The 26,094-nt window shown below is 37.4% G+C and overlaps 2 protein-coding genes and 2 long non-coding RNA genes across 5 annotated transcripts; 1 reads left to right on the top strand and 3 right to left on the bottom strand.

Annotated features, from left to right (window-relative positions):
- Positions 1-5,307: 5,307 nt before the first annotated feature.
- LOC122030058 lies at positions 5,308-8,794 on the bottom strand. The gene is made up of 2 exons (XR_006125297.1): positions 5,908-8,794; positions 5,308-5,823 (listed from the first exon to the last, which is right to left on the bottom strand). It is a non-coding gene; the product is annotated as an uncharacterized LOC122030058 (long non-coding RNA).
- A 444-nt stretch (positions 8,795-9,238) lies between these two features.
- LOC122030057 (glutamate-1-semialdehyde 2,1-aminomutase, chloroplastic) lies at positions 9,239-13,561 on the top strand. 2 transcript variants are annotated; one of them, XM_042589212.1, is made up of 4 exons: positions 9,371-9,509; positions 10,104-10,204; positions 11,560-11,733; positions 12,357-13,561. In XM_042589212.1, exons 3-4 carry the CDS (start codon positions 11,566-11,568, stop codon positions 13,422-13,424), a joined length of 1,236 nt encoding a protein of 411 aa, XP_042445146.1. In that variant the 5' UTR covers positions 9,371-9,509; positions 10,104-10,204; positions 11,560-11,565; the 3' UTR covers positions 13,425-13,561. The 2 variants fall into 2 exon arrangements, with proteins under 2 accessions (XP_042445145.1, XP_042445146.1); XM_042589211.1 differs by lacking the exon at positions 10,104-10,204 and having other exon boundaries at positions 9,239-9,509.
- A 1,326-nt stretch (positions 13,562-14,887) lies between these two features.
- On the bottom strand, positions 14,888-15,418 carry LOC122030059. The gene is made up of 2 exons (XR_006125298.1): positions 15,357-15,418; positions 14,888-15,109 (listed from the first exon to the last, which is right to left on the bottom strand). It is a non-coding gene; the product is annotated as an uncharacterized LOC122030059 (long non-coding RNA).
- A 2,407-nt stretch (positions 15,419-17,825) lies between these two features.
- Positions 17,826-24,895, bottom strand: LOC122030164 (chaperone protein ClpC1, chloroplastic-like). Its single transcript, XM_042589333.1, has 10 exons — positions 24,712-24,895; positions 22,626-23,195; positions 21,639-21,754; positions 21,439-21,561; positions 21,171-21,356; positions 20,820-21,035; positions 20,524-20,741; positions 19,656-19,731; positions 19,501-19,590; positions 17,826-19,280 (listed from the first exon to the last, which is right to left on the bottom strand). Exons 1-10 carry the CDS (start codon positions 24,878-24,880, stop codon positions 18,102-18,104), a joined length of 2,943 nt encoding a protein of 980 aa, XP_042445267.1. The 5' UTR covers positions 24,881-24,895; the 3' UTR covers positions 17,826-18,101.
- Between the last annotated feature and the right edge of the window lie 1,199 nt (positions 24,896-26,094).

Below are 26,094 nucleotides of genomic sequence, written 5' to 3'. Positions count from 1 at the left end.
TTTCGTATCATAAAATCAATAGCGAAAAATAGTACAATAAAACAGACGAATCAGGTGATTACTTGGTTTGGAGCCTACGTCGATTCCTACTCTAAGACCCGTGATCCTTGACCGCACCGTTGGGTAATTCACTATGATTCTTCTTTTCAAAATCTTTGGAAAGAAACAATGCGTACAAATGCAAGTAGAAGATGGTAACAAACTACTTTCTTCTTTCAAGTTAAGTACAATGCAAGCTTAAAATATACTAACAAAAATAGAGGATGAAGCTCGGTCAGCACTTGAAAGAAGCAGCAGCTTGCTTGAAGATGAAGCGTAGAGTAGTAGGACAAGCCGCTTTGCACAGAGATGAACTAAAGAAGGATTGATACCTACCTCGGACCTCGAGCTCCTTTTTATAAAAATCATCATCGTTCAATCGACTGATCCTCGGGTTTGGTTGATTGAACCCGCTCCCTTCCTTCTTCACTGAGATCCAATCTTCGAGTATTAATGATGTTTAATGGTTCGGTCAACTAATCACCATGTTCAGTTGACCAAACATTGGACCTTCCTTGTTCGCTGAGATTCGCACTTAATGCTCCATTAATGAGAGATCTTTCAATTGATCGTCCTCCTATTCGGTCGACCGATTAGCCAAACTTCTATCTTTGCTTCTGATCGATATGATATATGTCACATCATCATGGTTCGACCGATCAATCAAGATTTGATCAGACTATGCATTGCTTTGGTCTGAACTAGTCTTTGGTTTGAGTTAGTCTTGTTTGGTCGATCGATCCTTCGATTTGGTCGACCGATCAAGTCATTTCCTGCAAAACAAAGTTAGACAATTCCATATAAAATAAAGGTTAGCACAGTAATATAGTGAGATACATGAGTAGTAAAAGATAGTAATACTATCTTGATCTCAACTTGGAAACCTTCTCAGTTTTTCAGTTGGATTAGTGACCTAGGGTTTGTTCTTTCCTGGAACATGACCTCACTGTCACTCCTCTTATTGTCTACCTCAACCTACCTGTCAAACCTTGGTTCTCCAAACTTGTTTGGACTTTGTCACTTACAATTGGATCGACCCACCAGAACTTTCTCTCGATCTTCGGTCCTCTAAACCTATCGAGCTTTCCTGCCAAGTGTCGAGTTCTCTCAACCCATTTGGTCTTTCCTGCCTAGTCATGACTAGAGCTTTCCCGATTGAGTAAACAGCTTGTACACTTAGTCAACTTGTTAAATCACAACAAGACTTAACTTGAACCTTTGACAACATCAAAACTTAGGTCTGATTCTGATGCATCTTGCACCAACACAAAGTTGTTGCCTTCATAGAATGGTGGTCGTGAAGTGTTGTCCTCTTTCAATTGACATATTGTAGCTCTAAACTTGTGCTTCCTTGGAGGTGAATCCTCAAAAGCCACCAAACTCTGATACCACTTGTTAGGACCGCTTGAGCTAGGGGGGCGGTAAATGGCTCACTTCGATTTCTTGGTTAACTTGATTTTGCACAATGGAGACTTGAGATCAATGCTAAATCCTTATATTTACTTGGTATCCACCTCCTTCTTGAAGATGTGACTAGTCCAAGGATCCACACCACCACAGTCATCCTTCCACTATGGAAACTCTCCTTCTTGGAGCTATGTCGAAGGTGGAGACAGCTTACAAGATTTACAGCTCTCTCTTTCTCAAAAGAAATAGCTCACAACAAGAAAGAAGAGGAGAAGATTACAAACTTTGAAATAGCTTTTTCTTCTTGGTGCGTAGCTTGAAAATCTAGCGAGAGGAGAGCTTGAGTTGATCTTGAGCACTTGAGAGATCTTGAACACTTGAGAGTAATAGAACAATATTTGCAAGAGTTCTTAGCATTTTTCAACAGTGAGAAGCTTTTTATGTCTTCAAAAATATAGTCATTTCTCACAAAAATGCTACCGTGAATCGATTCAAGTAAATCTCCAATTGATTCTGATATATCCGTTGGGCTTCACCAACTCCAAATCAATAGTGTAGATTATTTTATTTGAATCCCAATTGATCGGTTGATCGATTGATTACCTCAATCGATTGGTTGATCGATGTAGGAGCACTATGCTTCCGCGTAAAAGCCTTGTTAATCGATTGGCTAATCGATCCAGGAACATTCTATGCATTTACATAAAATCCTCTTTAATCAATCGCCTGATCGATCCAGGAGAATTTTGTGCATTTGCGTAACACCCTCTTCAATCGATCGGCTGATCGATTGGTTACCGACAATCGATCGCTTGATCGATCCAGGAGCATTCTGTTCTCGGCAAATGCTTCTCAATCGATTAATTGATTGATACACATTTTAGCTCACAATTTAATTTTTACACAATTCCAAATCATTTCAAATACCTCGAACCTCTTGTTCCTGGACTTTGTGCCTGGAGCTTCCTCATCTCCGGGTCTTCATGCTAAGAATCCGATCCTCGACCTCCTTGGACTTCTCTTGTCTTGCATCCAGTCTTCCGACTTACAAGGACTTCGCTTGCCAAAAATCCGGTCCTCGACCTCCTTGGACTTCCCTTTCCTCACACTCGATCTTCCGACCTATAAGGACTTCGCTTGCCAAGAATCCAGTCCTCGACCTCCTTGGACTTCCCTTGCCTCGCATCCAGTCTTCTGACTTGTAAGGGCTTCTCCTGCAACCTCGTAACTTATGTTAAATCCAACGTATTAACCTAAACTTAAATAATTGTCAACACATTGAAACTATCAGGGTATGATTACACCAACACATAATCCTCTTATTCGAGATTCCATCCCAGGTCATGTAAGAATTCGAGCCATGCAATCCTAAATCACCAAGTTTAGATTACCTCAACTAATCCCATCACTCATGCTTATCATTTTATGCAATAAGCAATAAGTACATTAAATTAGTTGGATTACCTGTAATAAGCATAGTGTCTGGCTCTGCTTCCATGGCATGCATCACAAATGCTCATCTGGTCACAGGTTCTCGTAGCTTTGGGCATTCTTTAGCTTTGTGCCCATCTCCTCCGCATTTGAAGCACTTGTAGGTATCCCACAGACACTTGCCATAGTACTGGCGGTTGCACTCCTGGCACAACGGCTTCTCCTCTGTTGTTGGGTTTGCTGCTCCCTGTGGTTGTTGCTTTAATTTCCCTTGAGGCTTCGGTTGCCCCTGTCCTTTCTGTGGTCCTATATATGATTTCTTATTCTGCTGTTGTTGCTGTGGTGGAGGGGGCCTCTTCCTCTGCACCTCTCACTCAATATCTTTCAAGACTGCTCAGCTCTAAAGGCTTTAGTGACAACGTCATTATATTCAGTCGGATCGGCCAGTAGGACGTCTCGGCAGATGGTAGGCTTGAGACCATCCAAAAAGTACCTCAATTTTTTAGTAGCATCATTTGCGACTAGGGGCACAAAATGACATCCGCTATCAAACTTCTTGACAAACTCGGCAACAGATAGGTCTCCCTATTGGAGACTCATAAACTCCCTCTTTAGTCTTGATCTAACGTCAGTGGTGAAGTACTTTTCATATAAGATCCTCTTGAACTCCTCCTAGGCCAGGGTATTCTAATTAACCTCTTTTTCAGCTCCCTCCCACCAAAGAGAAGCATCATCCTTCAGCAGATATATGACACATCGAACCCTGCTAGTGTCAACCATATTCATGTATCAGAAAATCACCTTCAGGGATCAGATCCACCCCTCAGCAACAAAGGGGTCGGTAGTACTAGCAAAATCCTTAGGGTCCATCCTCTTGAATTGCACATACACATCCGCTTGTCATCCCCTACGGGCATTGCTAGTATGCTGCTCCAGGAGTCAAGCCATTCCTTCCAGTATACGAGTAGCCACATCTGATAGCGGAGATGGGGGGTCGGGCACAGCATGTCTCTCCTCCTCACTTTCTCCTCCATCACGATCGCCTTCCCCACACCTTTGATAGACTCGTCTTGGAGGCATATCTGTACATATCATCCAATCCTATTCATAACCATCTTACACTCATTTGAAACAGTTAACGACTATCTTTTATATCACAAAAGCATTTAAATTTAGCATATATAATTAAAAGCGATAATAACTCACAAACTTGGGGCTCGGCTCTTGGACTCCCGTAACTGGCGGTACACATCCCTTACAAGATCTTTGATGTGATACCAACTATAACGGCCCTAGTTTTTTTTGTGTTTACATTCCATACACTATATAATATTTCAATCAAATAAGAAATCTGTCTACAATTAATAAACCAGTCCATCATCCTAGAGGTCTGAATTCAATACTATTTTATTCTCTCTAAATTATAAGCATTGTTATTTATTCTTTGTGCGAAATCGCAAGATCCTCAGGAGTGTACATCTAGCCCAGTCTGATCAAGGGTCTGAGCCTCCAACTTCATCTGTTTCTTTACCTGCCACAAACCAAACCTAGCGAGTCGAACTCAGCACATCCAAACCATAATAGTAAAAATTTCATAACCAATTGCATGCATCATTAAATATACCTTTACTTAGAATTTATTGTCAAAGAAACAAGTATGCATATAAGCATTTTCCATAAAACATAAAACTATGAGTATTGCACAATATTATATGTATCCTTTAATCATCACATTATATAGCATTACCCTTTAGTATTTACCATATATCATTCTTGGGTGGAGATGCATCAGTTATCCTTTATCGTTTGTTCGATAGATTAATTTGTTAACCATGGTACCCGGTGGTGGGGCGTCTGATAATGATCATTTTATCGTGAAACGATATCAAAAGAATTTAAGTTCCCTCTAACTATACTAATGCAGTATAGCAATGACTTAGGTCATCTCCCAAACAATGCAACGATAGGATGGTAATCTAGGATTATATGTTATTCTTATTTTTGGGATTTTTTATATGGAAATAGGGGTTTGGGTTTTAATTCTAAATCTAACAAGTGAAAAGTAAAGCAAGTAGGAAACTAATCCAATGACAGAATGAAATTTAACTAAGTGCTAACAATTAATCCACAATGCATTATCACTCTACGTTATGAGTTTCACCATCAACATAATGAAACTAAGGAATGAAATAGCAAAACATTAAATAAAACCTAATCTAGTGAATGAAAGGCAATGCAAGTAATGAAAGCTAAGTCTAACCTAACTACAATTGCAGAAAATAAAAGTAAAGCATCAACGAAACTATGTATAGAACGAAACCTAATGCATGTAATGAAACCTAAGCTAATATATCCTAATTGCATTCAATCAAAACTAGAACTTAAAGAAATTGAAAGAACAAGAAAAAGCAAGAATTAAACAAAATAAAATGTATCAAATTAAACTTAACATAAAGTTGAAATAAGTCATCGAACACGTTATGTCCATGAAAGTATTTAAGCGTAGTACATGCAATTCAAGTGCAATGATGAACAATCAAACATACATAAGAACATAACTATGACATCAAACATAAACAACAAATAAAACCTAATTAATCAATCCAATTCTCCACAATCAAATACAAGAAGTGCTCTGCCTGTCACTAACAGAACCACTGAGGAAGAAGACCGCTGCCAATCGAAAATCCCCTGAATCCAATGAACGGCTGACACTCCTAGTCGAAGATGTAATCAATGACGGTGGAAGCGCGATATCCCTCGGAGGACCACCTCTAAAAGGGTGTCTGCTGGGATAGAAATCTGGTGACACCGGAGGACTGCCTCCACTTATCACTGATGGATTCACTGGATTGAAGGCCTGCCTCTGATCAATGGTGGAAAAAGGGCTACTGGTAATCTAAGTTGTTTTCTTCTTCACTGTGTCCAACAGGGAAGCTTTGAGCTCTGGAGGAAGAAGAATGCCAAGAACTAAAAACCTACTGCTGGTGCAGGAAGATGAAATGGTGTCGGAAAAGAACAAAATCTCACCCCGTCGGAATGTCGCTGCCTTCTTCACTGTGTCTAGCAGGGAACTTGACTGGGATGCGAGGGGAATAAAAAACTACGTCAGACGATTACCTCCGGCACTTCCTAGGGTTGTCGTCACTATAAATCAGCCGAAAGCACCGTCGTCTTCTTCGTCGCTTTGCTCGGGAGAAATCGAAAGGGGGCGTCGAAGAGAGAAATTGCGCTTGATGTGCATAGTAACGAGAGAAGAAAACCTTAGCCGAGTTATGCACTGTGCTAATTCACCTTTTAAGCTCCACTGAACCAGACCAATCACTGAATCAAACTGGTCCAGTTCATTTCCAATAAAGTAAGGGTTTCTCTTTGGAGTTTTGCAATTAGGCTTCTAAATTGCCTTCTTGTTCTTTGATCCATTCTACCCATTTGGCAATTGACCTACACCATGATTTGTTCAACTCACATTTCTTCTCTCAATTGTTGTCTCCCTCAATTCCTGTAAAATATAGTATAATCAAATAATATTCAAAATATACATAAAATATATAAGAATTAAAATGGAGACTAACAACAATACAACTATATGAAATACACTAAAAATATATAATTGGATACAAAAGAGAATAGAAACATCGAGTTATAATAATAAAATAATGTATCCAAATGCCCTTTAGCATCAAGTAGATAAGGGTCCAACCATAATAGCAAAAATTCCATAACCCGTTGCATGTATAATTAAATCTACCTTTATTTAGAATTTATTGTCAAAGGAAAAAGTAAGCAAGCATATAAGAATTTTCCATAATGTAAAACTATGAGTATCACACAACATTATGTGTATTTTTTTAATCATCACATTATATAGCATTACCCTTTAGCATTTATCATATCATTCTTGGGTGTAGATATATTAGTTATCTTTTATCCTTTGTTTGATTGATTAATCTATGAATCATGGTACCCGGTAGCAGAGCATCAACAACTTTGGTCACTGGACCCTGGCCAAATATGGGAATATGGTACCGAGGTCTCTCTAGGGCCTTGTCCCGTAAACGGGGTCCCTCTGGGGCCTTGGCCCTCACAGAATTTCCATTAATCTTCATCATCATTGTCATTTATCATTAAATAAGCATTCATATCATTTATCTACATAAGGCTCAAACAAACATGTATATAATCAACTACATGGGCTTGATAAGCATAAATACTTTTAAGTAAATGAAGCTAAATAAGCATGATTATCATTTACTACATAAAGCTAATTCAACAATCATACCATTAATCTACATGAGGCTAAAATAAACACATATATCATTAACTACATGGGCTCGATAAGCTGGATATCTTTAAGTAAATAAAGCTAAATAAGCATGATTATCATTCACTACATAAAGCTAATTAAACAATCATACCATTAATCTACATGAAGCTCAAATAAGCATACATATCACTAACTACGTGAAACTCAATAAACATGAATATCGTTAACTACATAAAGCTAAATAAACATCCACACTCCTAGACCTCCTCAAGCATCAAGTGACCAACCACTTGTCAAAATCTGCTATACCCCCACATCCCTTCAACAACTTCTCAAATTCTATTACAAATAATCCAGGTAATCCTCCAAAAATATGCTACTTGTAGCTCCCAATCCCCCTTGAAAAGAACCTGCTGCCTATAACTCCAGGTATTCCTCAAAAAGGAAAATTTGCTACACTTAGGTCTCCTCCTACCCCACCTTGTGATTCAACTCTCTCCCCGCCAAGGGTAATTCTCGCATCCCAGCCCTCTTTAAACCTCCTGGACTTCATCCTAAAGAATCCAAAACCCAACAACCTCCCTTGTAGTTTTCTAGCAACAATTCTTGACAAGGACAACAAGCTCTAAAGGAAAGTCTTCATCCTAAAGGATCTCAAAACGCAGCAACCTCCCTTGCAGTTATCCAACAACAATACTCGATAAGAACCCCAAGATCTGCAAAAACGACTTCATCCTAAGGAGTCCTAGAATGCAGCAACACCCCCTGCAGTTTCCAGTAACAATACTCAACAAGGACAACAAGCTCTAAAGGAAAGTCTTCACCTTAAAGGATCCTAAAACACGTCAACCTCCCCTGTAGTTATCCAGCAACAATACTCGACAAGCACCCCAAGATCTGCATGAATGACTTCATCTTAAGGAGTCCTAGAACGCAACAACACCCCCTGCAGTTTCCAACAACAATACTCGACAAGGACAACAAGATTTAAAGGAAAACTTCAGGAACTTCAAGGCACCACATTGTCATTTAACAAGACATGTTTCCACATATTTCCATGAAAGATTCCAGTAAACACCAATACTATCGATTGAATGGGGAAAACAAAAGTGGGGTTTAAGAGGTGTCCTTGTGCTTGGAGCCTTGATGTTGGCTCGTTCTTCCCTCCAAGGTTGAAGCCTCCTCTTCTCCTCTTACTTGTCGCTGAGACCTCTCCCCCTCCTTTCTTGGTTGCCGTCGAGATCTCTCCGTTTTCTTCTCTTTTTTTTTTTTTTTCTTTCTTCCGCTGCCCCTCTTCAAGGCTCCCTCTTATAAGCAACTAAATTATAGGGTTGAATCCATTCATTACCAATTAGGTCGAGCCCATAAGTCCATTAACTATTTAATAGTGATTTAGCCTCCTCTTATATTTATAATCACTTCTTTATATAATCACTTCAAAGAAAAACTTGTTATCATTTTCTTCTTTAGATTTTCCCTTTTCTTTAGTATCATTGTTTTCTAAAATGCCCATGATAGTTTTGCTCTTCATCTTTTACCTTTTTCATTTAGATATCCTTAGAGTTTAATATTATCATTTTATCTATTATAAGTGTTATCTATTCAAGCCATTTTTATTGGCAACAATAGAGGAATAAGTTAATAATATTTATGAAAGTATAATAATAAAATGATATTAGTAAGTTATAAAAGATATTTCAATAACACCTGTAAAAGTGTTGGGTTAAAATGAGGATAAAATTTATTTCAGAAAAAAAATAAACAAAAAAATTAGCTTGAACAACTATTAAATTGAATGAAGAAGTTAAAGCTTAACTGGTTAATGTTTTAAAAAAAAACTTATTAACTATGCTTATAATAAATTTTTAATTAAAATTATAAATAGATAAATTCTAACCTTAACAAACAATCAAAACTTATTAATCAATCAAATCAAATCAAATAAATTTAAAAATATAAAAGTCTTAGAGAACATATAAATGAAATAAGGTAAGCTAAAAAACAAGTAGACCTTAAACAACTTCTGTAATTTGGAGTTGATCGGACGGATAAGGACGTGTCGTGCTTATCCTCGTTTCAATCAGTCAAAAAGCTTGGGCTACTACAATGGCCCGCCGACGCTGTTGAAGTAAACGCCAATCAAGCAGCTTATCCCCTCGCACCCCGTCGAGCGAGAGCGAAAACCATGGCGAGCGTCGCAGGCGTTGGGGTCTCATGGAGGTCGTCCAAAGCTGCCCTCCTGCCGTCGTCGGTGAAACCCTCGCGCGCTGCTACCCGCCTTGCCTTCACCATTCGGAACGCCGTCTCCGTCGAGAAGAAGAACTACACGCTCCAGAAATCTGAGGAAATATTCAATGCCGCCAAGGTTAGCCTTTCCATCACGCCGCCGTTTGGGAACCAGATTATTAAATCTCTTCTTGTTCCTTTTCCCTTCTTTTGAATCTATCTATAATTAATTGGCCTATTTGCAGCGGAATTCCTTGAATAGAGTCTGGATTTAAATTTACTGAGATATTGTTTGTCCTTCATCTTCTCAGCACAATATTAAAGGGTGTTGACCATATAATCAGTTGATTTAGCATAGTTTGAACCATAGAGTGAATTGATCGCAGCTGGTCAACTGGCATTTTATGGATCATCTCAATGCTTAAGAATCTCCATTTACTCGCATGATAATAAATAACTTGTAACTGAAATATTGTACCAAAGTGTTGGCTGTAATTTAGTTGTGAATCTTGGAGTAACCAAAGGTAATTTGTTTTCATGCATTACTGTTGACCTTCAACAGTTGAGTGTTTTCTTACATTCAAAGATATTTTTATATTTATAACATATTTAAGCTAGCATAATTTTCTCGGTGACAGCAAAATTTACCCACCTTTAGTCACTAGATATTTTTTTCTGGTTTGTTTATTATATGTTTTTAATTTTCCAAGTTAATATTGAAAATTTTATACAGTTGAGGTATCACTTCACTTGCTAACCTCATGTATCAAGTTCCTTCTAGACTTCATGAAGATACATTAATGGCCAGTGATTTCGTCTCTCAAGGAACACAATGTAAAGTACTTGAACAACCATCATCCTTATTGAAATCATTATTGTCAATGCCATAACTTTGTCTTGCAACATCTGAGGCAACTACTTGGATTACTATATATGATCTGATCCTATTAGATCCAAGGGATCTCTTTTTTGCTATAAGTTTGACAACTTGTTGGGCCTTAGAACTGAAATTATGATCTGCACTAACCTTCCGTACATTATCTGGACTTGTAAGCTGGACTCTTGAAGTTATGCAGTTGACTTTTTTACAACTTATATGTTCCTCTTCATTATATAATTGAGAACATGAAAGATCATGTATGAATTTTATCAGGGTGAGAATGAAACGTACTGTTTGGAATATTAAACTTTTTGACTTAGTATTACTGCTGCTCTAATAAAGCTCAATAGATGAATAAGATACACATAGCTAGTTCACAACTAGTTGGATACAAAGCTTGTTCTAGTTGTGGATATTTGATGGGAATATCATAATTTTGTATGTTTCACATTCTACCTTGTCTACTTTTTTGTCATGGCAAGATTTAAGCCAATAAGATAGGTTAGATAGTAACCAAAATATTGAAGGCACATTTATGTAGAAAAAATTTAAGGCTAATAAACTAGTTTTCTCTCTTTTTCACAATTGGCTTGAGCAATGACTGGCAAATGTTTATGATTTTTTGTATCTTCTTGACCCATCTTTTTGTTGTTAATTTTCAGCTTGGTGAGGGAAAGTATCCATTCAACTCTATATATCTTACCAGATAGCCAACATACTTAAGCTCAAGTTGACGGTATAAAATTCATCTTGGCCTATGCACCAACAAAAGTAGCCCCTTCTACTACTAATGAACTAACCTGGGTGTTACAATCACTTAGGTTTGACTTGAAAATTCAACGTATTCCTAGATTCAAACCCTGGTTAGTAAGTGAGATATCAACTCCATCCACAATCTCCATTTCACTTTGGTTTGACTTGAAAAAAATTAAAGTTATACCTAGAACCAAACCCTGGTCAGTGGGATGTAAAAACAACTCCATCCACAATGGGTGTTCACTTTCAATTAATTGACTAAATAATTCCATTGATAAGTGATACTTTATCCTTCCATAGTCTTGAAAATCATTTACACATGTTCCTCTGAGTACATGGGCATTTTTAGCATTATAATGAAATTCCACACTGAACATATTTCTGGGGAAATCATATTCCAATTGTTGATTAAGTGCTTAATATATTATCGTGGCCTTGTGGGTAGTTGTGAAATGCTCTGTTAATGTCACTGGCTAACTAGTGGTTTGCTGCCGTTTGTCAGATAATATTCTTGTTAGTTATAAAGTGAACTAATAGAAGAAAACTTTGTCAGGAATTGATGCCTGGAGGTGTAAATTCACCTGTTCGAGCCTTCAAATCAGTTGGTGGGCAACCAATTGTCTTTGATTCTGTTAAAGGTTCTCGCATGTGGGATGTAGATGGAAATGAATACATAGACTATGTTGGTTCTTGGGGTCCTGCTATTATCGGGCATGCAGATGACAAGGTACCTTTCATTTTCTACATTGCATGGCTCTTGAATTCTGATGTTTTTCTTTCTTTTCAAGCAAATTCAACTGTTATCTCATTGTGAGGTTTAAACCGCCTATTAAATATTTTGAGAATATAGCAAACATGTTTCATACAAGGAAATCCAAGTTTAGATCATCTTTGAATGCTAGTCACCACATCAAAAAATGGAATAACACTACTAGGTTTTCAGTGGGTATTTGGTTTCCTGAAGTTTACTTGTTTGAATGATTGAAATTGCATTCTTTTAGTTACTTTGTTTTGCATTTTGTTTCTATGGACATGACGACTCTTAAGTAGGTGGGCTAAAGTTACTCGCACCGTTTGTAAACATAGTAACTCTTGGGCAGGTAGGCTAAAGTTACTTGCACCTTTTGTAGGATCCTGTTGATGACGGCTAGCTTTGGTCATTAACTTCATTTTATTTTTGTGTAAATCAAATATAACTGATTCTTTAATTGGTGTATCAGTTAGTATGGGCAGCATAGTTTCTTCATTTGCTTAAAAGCTGATGCTGAGCAAGTATGCTAGTGGTGTGGTGAAGTTTTACGCAACTATATTGATCTTAATGCCTGCTTGTCTTTTGGTTTGTCCACTTAGGTGAATGCTGCATTGATTGAGACCCTGAAGAAAGGCACAAGCTTTGGTGCTCCCTGTATATTAGAGAATGTCCTGGCTGAGATGGTCATCTCGGCAGTGCCTAGTGTTGAAATGGTCCGATTTGTTAACTCAGGCACAGAAGCTTGCATGGGTGTTCTCCGCCTTGCCCGTGCATTCACTGGCCGGGAAAAGCTCATCAAATTTGAAGGCTGCTATCACGGGCATGCCAACGCATTCCTTGTTAAAGCTGGTAGTGGGGTTGCCACTCTTGGCCTCCCTGACTCCCCTGGTGTTCCCTCGGGAGCCACAATGGATACACTAACCTCTCCTTACAATGACCTTGAAACTGTAAAGAAACTATTTGAAACCCACAAAGGTGAGATTGCTGCTGTCATCCTCGAACCAGTTGTGGGAAATGCTGGTTTTATCCCTCCAAAACCAGAATTCTTGAATGGCCTCCGTGAAATCACAGAACAAAATGGTGCTCTCCTGATATTTGATGAGGTGATGACAGGGTTCCGTCTAGCTTATGGTGGGGCTCAAGAATATTTTGGCATAACTCCTGATCTGACCACTCTTGGAAAAGTGATTGGTGGTGGTCTTCCAGTTGGAGCTTATGGAGGAAGGAAAGATATCATGCAGATGGTGGCTCCTGCAGGGCCGATGTATCAAGCAGGAACTCTTAGCGGCAACCCGTTGGCTATGACTGCAGGCATTCACACTCTCAAGAGGTTAATGGAACCAGGGACATACGAGTATCTAGATAAAATCACCTCTGATCTTACCAATGGAATTCTAGATGCTGGGGAGAGAGCTGGGCATGAAATGTATGGTGGCTATATTCATGGAATGTTCGGGTTCTTCTTCAATGCAGGGCCAGTTCACAATTTTGAGGATGCAAAAAAGAGCGACGCTGCTAAGTTTGCAAGGTTTCACAGGGGCATGCTAGAGGAAGGCGTATATCTTGCACCCTCACAGTTTGAAGCAGGATTTACAAGCTTAGCTCATACTCATAAAGATATCGAGCAAACAATTGAGGCAGCTGAGAGGGTACTTAAGAGGATTTGAATGACTAATGTACCTCGAGTGGCTAGCACTCTTTTATTATCTTTGTTCAACTTTTTGGTAGTTGATTTTGTATGTATTCTCGGAGTTATATCAAACTGTTCTTGTTGTGAATTAGAATCTCTTTTGGTTTTGAGGAATGGTAATGTCTGTGCTGCGTAGTGCATTCGAAGTATTCTTTTGCAACAAATAAATACACGTGTTCTTGTTCAAGTGATCATTATAAGTTCCCAGAAAATAATGTAAAAAACTTTAGCTTGCTAGAATTGAGTCGATTCTAAATTCTGTCTGAACTTTTTAAAAGTGAAGTGAATTTTATCTACAAAATCATTTGGTTTCGTTCAATTTGATGAGTTGAACCAATAAAATTTTATCATATTCCACTAAATTAAATAATCTTGTTTTTATGATTATTGCATTCGATAATGCTGCCATTTATCATTTTATGAATATTACGTCACCATACTGTCATATATTAATTCATTAACGAATTAATTTAAAATTGATATTAGATTTTAAATAAGTTTTAATGGGAAAAATTCTAATGCGTAATATATTTATTCATTAAAGAATTTAATAGGGGTGTGAAAATAATAGATATATTAAAAGTGAATTTTTTTATTTTTTTGAATTCTTACAATAAGTGATAGATTTAGTAAGGGTTTATCAGGAAGAAATGAAATTATATATATATATATATATAATTATTATCGCCGATAAATGTAATACTAACTCAATAAATATTTAAATTTTTTCATTCTTCATTTTTCATTTTCCTTTTAATGGAACACTATAATCTAATTAAAAATGAAAAAAATTTAGACATACCCTTAGGATTTAGACTTTTCAATTGGATTATAATGTTCAACCTAAAAAATTTTAAAATTGTACCTCTAGGTTCAATCCTTCCCATTGTATTATAGTGTTCAGTTAAAAAAAATTAAAAACGAAAAAAATTTAATCGTACCTCTAGAATTTAGGTTTCCCAATTGAATTATAATGTTCAAGTTAAAAATTTACCTTAGGATTCCGACTTTTTAATTAAGTTGTAGTATTCAATTAAAAAAAATTAAAATGGAAAAAAATATTTACGGGGTATAGTAATATGTTTATGGGATATATTAATGTATTTGAAATTTATAGGAAAAAATGTTGGAGTATAGTAACTGGCTCTGATACCAACTGTAACGACCACCCTTCTTACTACTACTACTACTCTCTAAGAGTGACCGTTACTTATCTACTACTCTACTTAACCGGTTTATTAAAAATCTCTAGGAAAACCCTACCGAAAAATTTCGGCAGAGTCTCCCCTGTACCGGTGACCCCAAACTGGGATACAAACACTATATACACAGCCACAGGCGGCTGGAACATATTTTTCACAACCACGCAGAAATAATAACACGACACTAAAAAGAAACTATTCTAGCAATAGAAAACTATATAGCTCCAACAATAGGAAATAACTCAACTAACAATGCGGAATAGACTCAATTAATCAACATAGACAAAGGAAACAACTAATACAATCTCTATCAACTTAATAACTGAAAAGCTCTCTAAAAAGGTTGATCTAATTACAACCGAGACTAGGGTTTTGCAGCCACCTACTCATGGAATTTGCTGTAGCATGAAACAAACCCGAAATCTGTAAGGCAACAAGTTGATCCAATCGATTCTGCCCACTAAGGTAACAACAGTTAATTATCTAAACATGAAATTCAAATCATAAGGCTGAGGAGTCTAATCCACATGCCTAATCCTTCACGTTCTTAATCTGGAATCCCAAACTACCTAGAAGAAGTAGTACAAAACACAAAATTCGTGTAGAAATTTAAATCCTCAAATCACTGCAGAAATCTTCAAAGACAAAAACTCTTTCAAAAACCAATCGAAGGAAACCACTCCTACTGCAGGTGAGAAGCAACTCACCTTGGATTTCTTGGACTTACAGCCGAGATCGGCTTCTAGGGCTTGCAGAGACTTGAAATTTCTTCGATCTCTTCGTGTCTGCGTGCTCCCCTCGACGAGCCGGTCACGAATGTGTGAAGAGCTCTCGAAGAAAGGTGCTCGTCGGCCGCCGGATCGAAGCCCTAACGCCGCTGCGTTTTCGCCCGAGCAGAAGAGTCGCGCCGTCGCGTGAGAAGAAGAAAAGGGTTTTCGGCTCGGGAGAAAAGGAATTAGATCCTTTTAAAACTAGGGTTTCGATTATAACTATAGATTATATATATGTCGCTGCATATTTGATTAACACCAACCGCTAGCGCAGCTGGTCAGTTGGGTTTTGCTCGAAGCCACAGGTCTTGGCTTCGAACCCTCAGCCGCGCACTTTTAATTCCAATTTATTTTAAACGTTCCAACTATAGCTTAAATATATTTCGCTACATACCTGGTTAACAAAACCCGCGTAGCTCAGCTGGTTGGGCCGGTTTCTGCTTGGGCCGAGGAGCTGGGTTCGAACCCCTGCTTCTACAAACTTATTTTTCTTCTCTTTTATTTTATTTGTTCCGACTATAGCTTAAATCTATTTCTCTCCATATAATGTTAACAAAAACCGTGTAGCTCAGCTGGTTGGGTTGGTTTTGCTTGGGTCAGTCCGAGCCGAGGTCGTGAGTTCGAATCTCACCTTCAACGTTTTTTTTTTAAACTTCTTTCTTTTTGTAACCCTACTAAACGACCTCCAAAAATTACGTAAAAATACTCTAAAAATTCCTAAAAATCTAAGATTTATGGGAGGAAATGGTGATAGTATTTATATGCTACCAATTCATATCTATTAAAAAAAATTAAATCTTGAGTGCTATGGTTAAAGGTCCAATAGAAATATTAATTTGAATTTAGCATTAATGGATGCAACTTGTTGGGTTGACCCATTCGGTGTCATACCCAAATGGCTCATGCTAAGCATTAACCCCACTTAGAACATCTTTAGTCCAAAAGTTATGGTTGATAATTTTAATTATCTAGGTAAGATTATATTATTTAATTCTATTTAATTCAAATAATAATAATTCCTAGATAATAAAATATATCCATTATGTAAGTAAATGAGAGATATAATATGATTATTTAGAAATGTAAGATTTTACTTGATGTGAAAGTTTTTTTATTTTTTTAAAATGAGTATTTCAAATGTTAAATCAAATAATATTAATTATATTTTATTTCTCATAATCCAATTACTTGATTATCATAATCAATAACTTAACTAAACCCACCGCTAAACCCACTGCTTAAGTTATGCTAGACATGCATGTTGTGGTTAACGCAAACCAATCCGGTCCATTTGGGTAATATTTTATTTTCATTTAAAAGGAAATTTTGTTTACATTCCCCTATTATGACCCATGAACAAAACGTTTTGTTTAAATAAATTTAATGTTCAACTTTATAAAAATTTATTTAGGTTCGCTCAATATACATAAAATTAATTAACAAATAAACTTAAATAATTCGTTAAATTAAATAAATAAACTTAAATACATATGAATTTGAATTCAACTCGTTAACATTCATAAATAACGTTCATAAACAATATTCGTAAATAACGTTCGTGAACAATATTCACGAATCATATTCATTAATAAAACTCTTTTCACTATGATAAACAAATAATAAAATAAAATAAACTTAAATTATTAAGCTCAATAACTAATCAAACAACTAAAATTTTCAAATAATCAAACAAGCTTGAATTAAGAACTCGATAACATTTAAACAAATCAAGCTCGAACCAAACTTAAATTGAGAACCCAATAACATTTAAACAAGCCAAGCTTTAAACAAACTCAAATTCATAAAAAATAAACAAGCCAAACTTGAACAATCATTTTAAAAGCTTAGTTCATTTTAAATTTAATTCAGACTCGATTACCTTATCAAATAAACTTGAACATTCCAAAGCTCAGCTCATTTATAGCCCTAATGACTCGCTGTTTCACATGCAACACTGAGGTTTTGTTGGTCCGGAGCAGCAGCTATCTATTGCTTATTAATAGTGCTACGAAGATGTTTTGGGTTTCGTTTTCGCATAAAATTAACAAACATAGATCAATCAGTGAGGTATCAGCACGTTATTAGTTAGCTCCAACACAGGAGCCGCCCCTTCCAAAGGCAAATTCTGTAAAATAGCTCTAACAAAGTTAGCTCTATCATTCTTTGAAACTCACTTAGCCCAGCATACCCCTCTAACCAGCCACATCCTACCCACCTTGAACGAGTTGCATGAGACAGCTAAACTAACTGAACCCTCATCCCAATTCAACTGTAAACCCCTACCAAACTCAGGCTAGGCACCCACTCAAAGTTCCAAGTCCAAGCTACGATTGAAGCCCTAACAGACTTCATTATTTGTTGCAATCTTATACATTTTACAAATACATCTGATTCACAGCTACAAAATACTAACAAGAGAACCACGTAAATTAACCTTAGAACAGAAGTCACCAAGCCAACATCAAAATGCCACTTGCAATATTGACTACTGACCATACGTCTCATTCTCAGTCCTATCATTAAATTCTTGCTATTCTACAGGCTTAATATCCTTTTTAATACTCCGAGGACATGAATGGAGCTGAATACAGTAAAAAAGGATCACGTTACCTAATTGAGCCGCAGCAGCTCTTTGCCTGCCCTCGCTACATCAGCATCCAACTGATTCGTAGAATTTAGGCTCTATACAGGAATAGCTGGAGGAACTGATTCAGGCAAGCCGCTCCCACCATTTAGAACAGTAACATTTCCTTCAGAATCAACATCCACAATAGCTGAGTCTCCATCCTTGATCTCCCCAGCCAACATTTTCTCAGCCAAGCTATCCTCCAGGAGCCTCATTATGGCTCTTCTCAGTGGCCTGGCACCGTAACTTGGGTTGTAACCTTCATCCACCACCCTATCCTTGAATCTCTCTGTCACTTGTAGTTCGATATCCTTGGCTTTCAACCTGTCAAAGACCTCCTTGAGCATTATATCAGCAATCTCCTTGACTTCCAGTTTGGTTAACTGTCGGAAGACTATCATTTCATCAAGCCGATTAAGGAATTCTGGACGGAAGTATTGCTTCAACTCCTCTGTCACAAGGCTTTTGATTCGGTTGTAGCTGCTATCTTTTTCATCATAGTCAAGGTCGAATCCAATTCTACGTCCTCCCTTTTCGATTACACTGCTCCCAACATTAGAGGTCATGATTAGGAGGGTGTTCTTGAAGTCCACTGTCCGCCCTTTGCTGTCTGTCAACCTCCCATCTTCTAGAATCTGGAGCATCATGTTGAAGACATCGGGGTGAGCTTTCTCTATCTCATCAAAGAGGACGACAGTATAAGGGCGGCGCCGAACTGCTTCAGTAAGTTGACCACCCTCAGTGTAACCAACATAACCAGGGGGTGAACCAATGAGCTTTGAAACCGTGTGTCTCTCCATAAATTCACTCATGTCAAGCCGGATCATAGCTTCCTCAGAGCCAAAATAATAAGCAGCTAGCGCCTTTGCCAATTCTGATTTTCCTACTCCAGTCGGACCAGAAAATATGAAGCTAGCAATTGGGCGATTGGGATTCTTAAGACCCACACGAGCTCTACGAATGGCACGGCTTATGGCTTGAACAGCCTCATCCTGCCCAATAATACGTTTATGGAGAGTTTCTTCCATCTTAAGGAGGCGATCAGACTCATCACTAGAGACTTTCTCAACAGGAATTCCAGTCCATGAAGATACAATGTGTTGGATGTCCGATTCTGTTACAATAGGACCACCATCACCCGCCTCACTCTCTGCTTTGCTTAGTTCTTTGCCCTTATCAATCAGAGCTGAGATCTGAGCCTTCAGTTCCATCTCCCTATCACGTAATTCCCCTGCCTGTAAAAGAATTGCCGAAATATAGGAGTAATTTAGATTCAGAAATCTAGGTATTAGGAACACCTACAGGATATGCACAAAATAAAACAGTGTATGAAAGTAATTTGGTCAGAAAGAATGACTATGTGAGTTGGAGATCACCCAATGGATGATATATGCTTAGAAACAGATCATCCAGGCCACCATCTCCGTATTCAAACTTTGATTGAAGTAGATTTACCTTTTCAAAATCTTGACCACGGACTGCATCATTCTTTTCTTTGGTGATCTGCCTAAGCTCTTTGTCAAGTTCCCTGGCCTCCTCAGGAAGCTGTCAAAGAAATATTAACTTGAAGCAATATATAAAACACCAAGCTAGAAAATGTACCGAGTCACCTGTGCATGGCGAAGCCTAACACGAGATCCAGCTTCATCAATCAAGTCAATTGCTTTATCCGGTAGGAAACGATCACTGAAGCCATAGCAGAATATATAAGTAATATACAACTATCAATAACTTTAGAGGTCATACGAGGTCATACTAAGAACGTGATATGTAGAATTTTTTGTTTTCCATGTAAATCAAGAAAAATAAAAAACAAACACTTCACCAAACTCAATAAAATAAAAAAACATTATGATTTAAACATTAGTCATGATGAACAACAACTTTTGAAAGCAAATACTATAAGTACCATAGTTAAACAAAATCGTTTAAAAAAGAGATAAGGAATAAGCATTGATATATTATGAAGAGCATAGAAGATAATGGCAAAATTGCCAGAGTGGTAGAATGCTAATTCTGGAACTTGGTAAAGCACACTTACATGGCCCAAACTCAGTTACATGTTTAGTATGATACTGTGATTGTAGATAATTTATAATATGTCTGATGGCAGAAATCTCCCTACTGCACTTTCTATACTAATTCTCAATTACCCAGCATGAAAATACATGATAGTATATACATTAGCACTGAAATTCACATGCCTTCAAATAGATTGCACCGGTATACCTCAGAAAGATCAGGAATGAATACATTTGTAAAAAGAAAGCAATACCTCAGACAATTCCTTGTAGAATTAAAAACTTGACAATGATGGGACATAGATTGTTTAAGAAGTAAAGAAAACAAGAAAAGAAAATCATAAGAACTTGCAAAGTCGTGGGTACTAAACAATTCAATTGAAGACTGTATCAAATAGAGGCAAGGATTATTAGGGTGGTAAAATAGAAAAGAGGTATTAAAATATAATTCACAAACCTAATGTACTGATAGGACAATTGAGCAGCAGCAACTAAAGCCTCATCAGTGTAACGAAGTTTGTGGTGAATCTCATATCTTTCCCGTAGCCCTCTAAGAATCAGTATTGTTTCATCCACTGTTGGTTCTGGAACTTTTACAGGCTGAAAACGCCTTTCCAAAGCAGGATCCTTCTCAATGTGTTTCCTGTATTCATCAAGTGTTGTGGCTCCAATGCACTGAAACAAAGTTGGTAACAAGTTACAGATGAGAATTTAATATTTTTTGGGATAGGAAAATTTGAGCAACAGAAATACCTGCAATTCACCTCTTGCAAGAGCTGGCTTTAAGATATTAGCAGCATCTATGGCACCTTCTGCTGCTCCTGCTCCAATTAATGTATGGACTTCATCAATGAATAGTATTATTTCATCACTTTGTTTAATTTCTTCCATCAACTTTTTTAGCCTTTCTTCAAACTCTCCACGATATTTAGTACCAGCAACAAGAAGACCCATATCAAGGGTAATCACCTAGATTATAATGCTAAAAATAAATTTAAAATGATAGAGAAATTCAATCTTATAAATTCACTAAGATTTTCCAGGTTACTATGTGATTGCAACCACGTAATAAAACTTCACAATGACTGATAAATAATTAAACACCTTTTTCCCTTCAATTGTTTCTGGAACATCACCATTGGCTATGCGCTGAGCAAGTCCTTCTGCAATGGCCGTCTTCCCAACACCAGGCTCCCCAATTAGGCAGGGGTTATTCTTTGTACGCCTGCCCAAAATTTGTGTAACTCGTTCTATTTGTGGTTGCCTGCCAACACATGGATCTAACTTTCCCTGTACGGTTATCAAGTTGATCAGATGTTTTGTGTTTTATGATAATAATAAACAAGCATTTGCTGAAGGATCCCAAGATCACCTCCTCTGCCAACTTTGTCAAATTAGTCCCATACTCCTCAAGTGTAGGCATCTTATTGCCACTGCTTCCACCACCTACCCCTGCACCGACAGCTTCAGTGCTTTCTCCTACCATTCGAATGACCTATTCCATGATGAAGATCAAAGTTAGATCATTGTTGGGGTTATATTAATATGAAACAAAGTTAATCAACAGTATACCTGGGTACGGATGTTGCTAGGATCAGCTCCAAGACTCTCAAGCACACGTGCAGCTACACCTTCGCCCTCTCTAAGAAGCCCAAGAAGTAAATGTTCTGATCCAATGTAGTTATGTCCTGAATATAGGCAATGAACTCCAAGTCAAAAACCCAAAATATAAGGAAAAAGGAATAAGCAAGAAGAAAGCAGAAGAGCATTAACTAATAACATTATTCATGCAGCAGGTTGATAAATTAGGAAAAGTCAGGCACCTGAGAATCAATGATCACTTATGAACAATTATTGTGAAGTTAATGTTTAATCATGCCAAAGCTAGAGTTTAGGGATAAAGTAGTTATATTAGAGCTTCCATGTTTCTACAGACAGTTCGTTCACAGAAACAGAAAAATTGTGTTCACATTTTCAAAGTTCACTTCCCAACACTTTTTGATAGTAAATTTTCTCGGGGTAAAGATCAAGCAATTTAAGACAAAGTTTTGAGGAGAATGCCTTTTTTTCTATTTTTGATTTTCAATATCCATGTTCCTTTTATTTCTCTTTTGACAATGGAACTAGGAAATGTTTCCAAGAACCAAATGCAGTTGGTGCAAATGAGATACAAAACATGCTAAAATTTTCAATCTTGTTAGTTCTTCACAGCTAGCCGACCCCACCTAATGGGTAAACTTAGTTGTTGTTGTTGTTAGTTCTTCACAGCTATGATGAAATGATAGTTATTCTACTTCCGAAAATGTTAGCACTTAGCAGTATAGTGCTTCCATGATTTGTCTCCAATAACTAAATTACTAGAACATCTAAAGTTGCATGAAATTTACAACAAATTCAAGATACCAAACGAGTGATATATATCTTGAAACAAGCTCCAAACAAGCAGGTTGGTAAAATTAATATAATTCTTTAAACAGAAGCACTTAAATTCAAGAAAAAGCAAGTTTTGGAAGTAAAGTCTCAAATAAAAATCTATGATTGAGAGTTCTCTGAAATTACCAAGCTGCCGAGCTTCCTCTAATGAGAGTTCTAAAACACGCTTTGCACGAGGTGTAAAAGGTATCTCAACAGCTACAAATCCACTTCCCCTTCCTATGATCTTTTCCACCTCCACCCTGGCATCTTTAAGATTAATTCCCATTGATTTTAAAACTTTTGCAGCGATACCTGTTCCTTCACCAATAAGGCCCAACAGTATTTGTTCTGTTCCGACAAAATTATGACCTAGACGTCTTGCTTCTTCTTGAGCAAGCATTATTACTTTAATTGCCTTCTCTGTAAAACGTTCAAACATAGCTTTGGCAACTCCTCGACTGGTTTTCCCCCGGGGATAAGATATATATCTTGAAACAACTGAACAAAAATCATGATTGCATCTTGAAGAAGTGCCTAGGTTATCTACTCTTCTTAAGCCTGAGAAACCCTGCAATTGAAGTACGGGTGTTTTTTGATGGCACAGCATCATGGCACCTCTTTTAGCTTTTCCAGAGCCTCGCAGCTGACTTTGTCCTCTGTTCACTGCAACAGTGGGAAGAATTGCAGATTGAACCAAAGAACCGGCCATCTGTCCTTCAAACAAGAGACAAATCCAATAGATTGATATACACATTAACACAGAACCATGTCAAGAGATTGATATACAACACTTAAACTCTATGCTTGAAATCCATAGGTAAGAGAGATTGTAAAATCCAATAGAACAGGATACTCTCAAATGTGTATCCCGCATTGTCATCAAATAGAAAGGTAGGGAGAGGACATGATCAAGTTTTAAACAGGCCAAACTTGTAGCATGTTTGAGACAATAAAACAACAGTTAGATGCTAAAAAAAAGAATGTTACTACTTTGTCCTCATATACATTATCCAATGTCTTGAAGATAATATATATATATATATATATATATATATATATATATATATATATAGGAAAAAGTCACGTGCGCACATCGGGTGCGGACGCCTGGCGTGCAACATATCCCTTCCCTATATATATATATATATATAGGATAGAACAGACATGAAGGCCCCCTTTATGAAGGGATCTCTTTTGTTGCACACGAATCCTAAAGTACATTCTTGCATGAAGCTTAAAGCATTTACAATCACAATCTGAAGGTACTGCCAAATATAATTGTAGGTGCTACTAAATTATATCCCAAGTGTTAATTATATTATAGGTGCTACCAAGTTTTATTGAAGGCAGTGTCAAATTGTATCCTAGATGTTATAAAGTTTTATTTTATGTGCTACCAAATTAAATTGTAGATGCTCCCAAATTACATCATAAGTGCTATCAAGTTTCGTTTTAAGTGCTACCAATTTAGAAGGAAAAGAGTATTTTAAAAATTTAGCATGAATCTACTTTAGAATCAGTGTGTGAATAAAAAGGAACCCCTATACATGATCATATGTGAATAAAATGGCGCCCCTTCACATGATCATGCGTGAAGGTGGTCCTCGTGCATTTCCTATCCAGTTATCATCAGATGTTAAATAGAAATGTATATAGAAGCAGGCTAGAAGGTTATTCATCGGCAATGGTAGCTCAAAACATACGCAGCCTGATCTATTAAAGAATTATCCCACTAATGAAGACAGATACGTAATCTCTCATAGTACGTCAAAACACCAAACTTGAATCTCTCCCTCCAAGCATAAAGAACTCTCCAGGTTCGAAGAAGGTAGTGTCTCAAGTTACATCAAACTCGAATCTCACACACTAAGAAGCCACTTGAAATTGAATGAATGATTAATACACCATCAAAAAGAGACGACAACAATCATGCGCATCTCAAAAAGTCTCTCACTCGTGAGCTACATCTCACGAGACAAACTACTCACAAGCCAAAAACCTAGCTACCAAATCAAATACTAGATCTGCAATTAACAATCAGATCAAGCACATAAAAGTACACTAATAACAGGATGTCGTAGCAAAATATATAAAAGGGGAGAAATCCCCTAAAAATACCCAAAATTTCCGACGTAGAATAGACACGATAGGGATTCAAAGCTTGGATAGCGACGATTGAGAGAAGAATTAGTACAAACTCCAAAAAGGAAACAGAGAAGCGAAGAGCTACCTCCGAACAGTAGAAGATGAGAGAAAGCCGAAGCTCCGTTGCAGAGGCGGTGAAGAACAAGAGCCAGATTTTGGGCCTCTCGGCCAATAGTTAAATAAATAAAGGGAACGAAACGGGAGACGGGGAAGGAAGGGGATGAGGAGAAGCAAGACTTATCTCTCTGAGACATAGCAAGTTCTATAGATACATGAGACTCCGCTACTCGTTTTCTCACCTTCCTTCCGTTTCACATATCGTTGGGCCCGTTAGTCATCGCGGACCAGAGGATCCGCGCTCTCCTGCGTGGGTGGTTCAGGACCAGGTAAATAGAAGAGTGTGGATGGTTTATGGATATTTTTAGGCGGACGGATAATTCGAGATCTTTAGGATTCGCGCAGGAAACTCATCAGACGCTGGAATGATTTTGAATTTTACTAGAAAACTGTCCGAAATCCTTTGAAAGTCGCGATTTTAAAGAGCGACGTGGACGAGGATGCGCAGCGTTGCTATGCCGGGGCGGCCGAGCATCAACCTCGAAGAAATTGAGTATGGATTGGGCTGGAACGGATTGGGCTTATATTCATGTAAGGTCCGTCCTACACTATCCAATATTTGTTGAATAGACATTGCTCTTGTGATGGGGTTTGGCGTATGTTCAATTGTAGGAAGAATAAAGGTATGTTTGGTACGTATTTTTTATTTTTCATTTTTTTGAAAAATATGTGTTTTCTGAAAAATGATGTTTGATTTATATTTTTCATGCCTATTTTCTAAAATAATAAATAGTGTTTTCTAGAAAAACAGAGAATGATAAAAAATCATTTTCTTTTTTCAAAAAATAAGTATTTTTCAGAAAATAAAAATAAAAAACACGTGTACCAAACACACCCTAAGCTTTCTTACTTAACCCTCTAATTTGGAGATGGCACTGACAATATTCCCTGTGCAGCTGTGCTCAAATGTGTGTTGTCGAATTCAGTCCGCCAAGTTTCCTGGACCGATCTTTCAAGTGTAGTCAGTCATCCCTTTGGCGTAATTTAAGAAAGTATTTCAATGAGCTTGTTGGTTGAGACATTTAGACTGATAAGAATCAACTCAACCTGGAGATTGTCCTGTTGAAAGATTCTAGATAGAAGAAATTGATTTGCTTATGGGAATGGGAAGAAACTTGCTGCGCCTATTTTCATGACTCTTCATTTCAGCACTGTGAAAGTCAGTGAAGTACAAGGAATCCATACCACTAATTACGACCTCCATTACTCCATTTATTATGCTGTACAAGAAGTTTTCATGAAATGGAAGCGACATGATTGATTAATTTTTTCAGTGTAACCATTCAATAGAGGAATAGAGTACTCTCCGAGGGCTTGCCATTTTTTTTTTCCCTGAACCATGCATCGGTTC

Source organism: Zingiber officinale, chromosome 10B, assembly GCF_018446385.1.
Source record: "Zingiber officinale cultivar Zhangliang chromosome 10B, Zo_v1.1, whole genome shotgun sequence".
Lineage (NCBI taxonomy): Eukaryota > Viridiplantae > Streptophyta > Magnoliopsida > Zingiberales > Zingiberaceae > Zingiber > Zingiber officinale.
The sequence above is the reverse complement of the archived record's forward strand: the minus strand, read 5'-3'. Positions and strand labels throughout refer to the sequence as shown.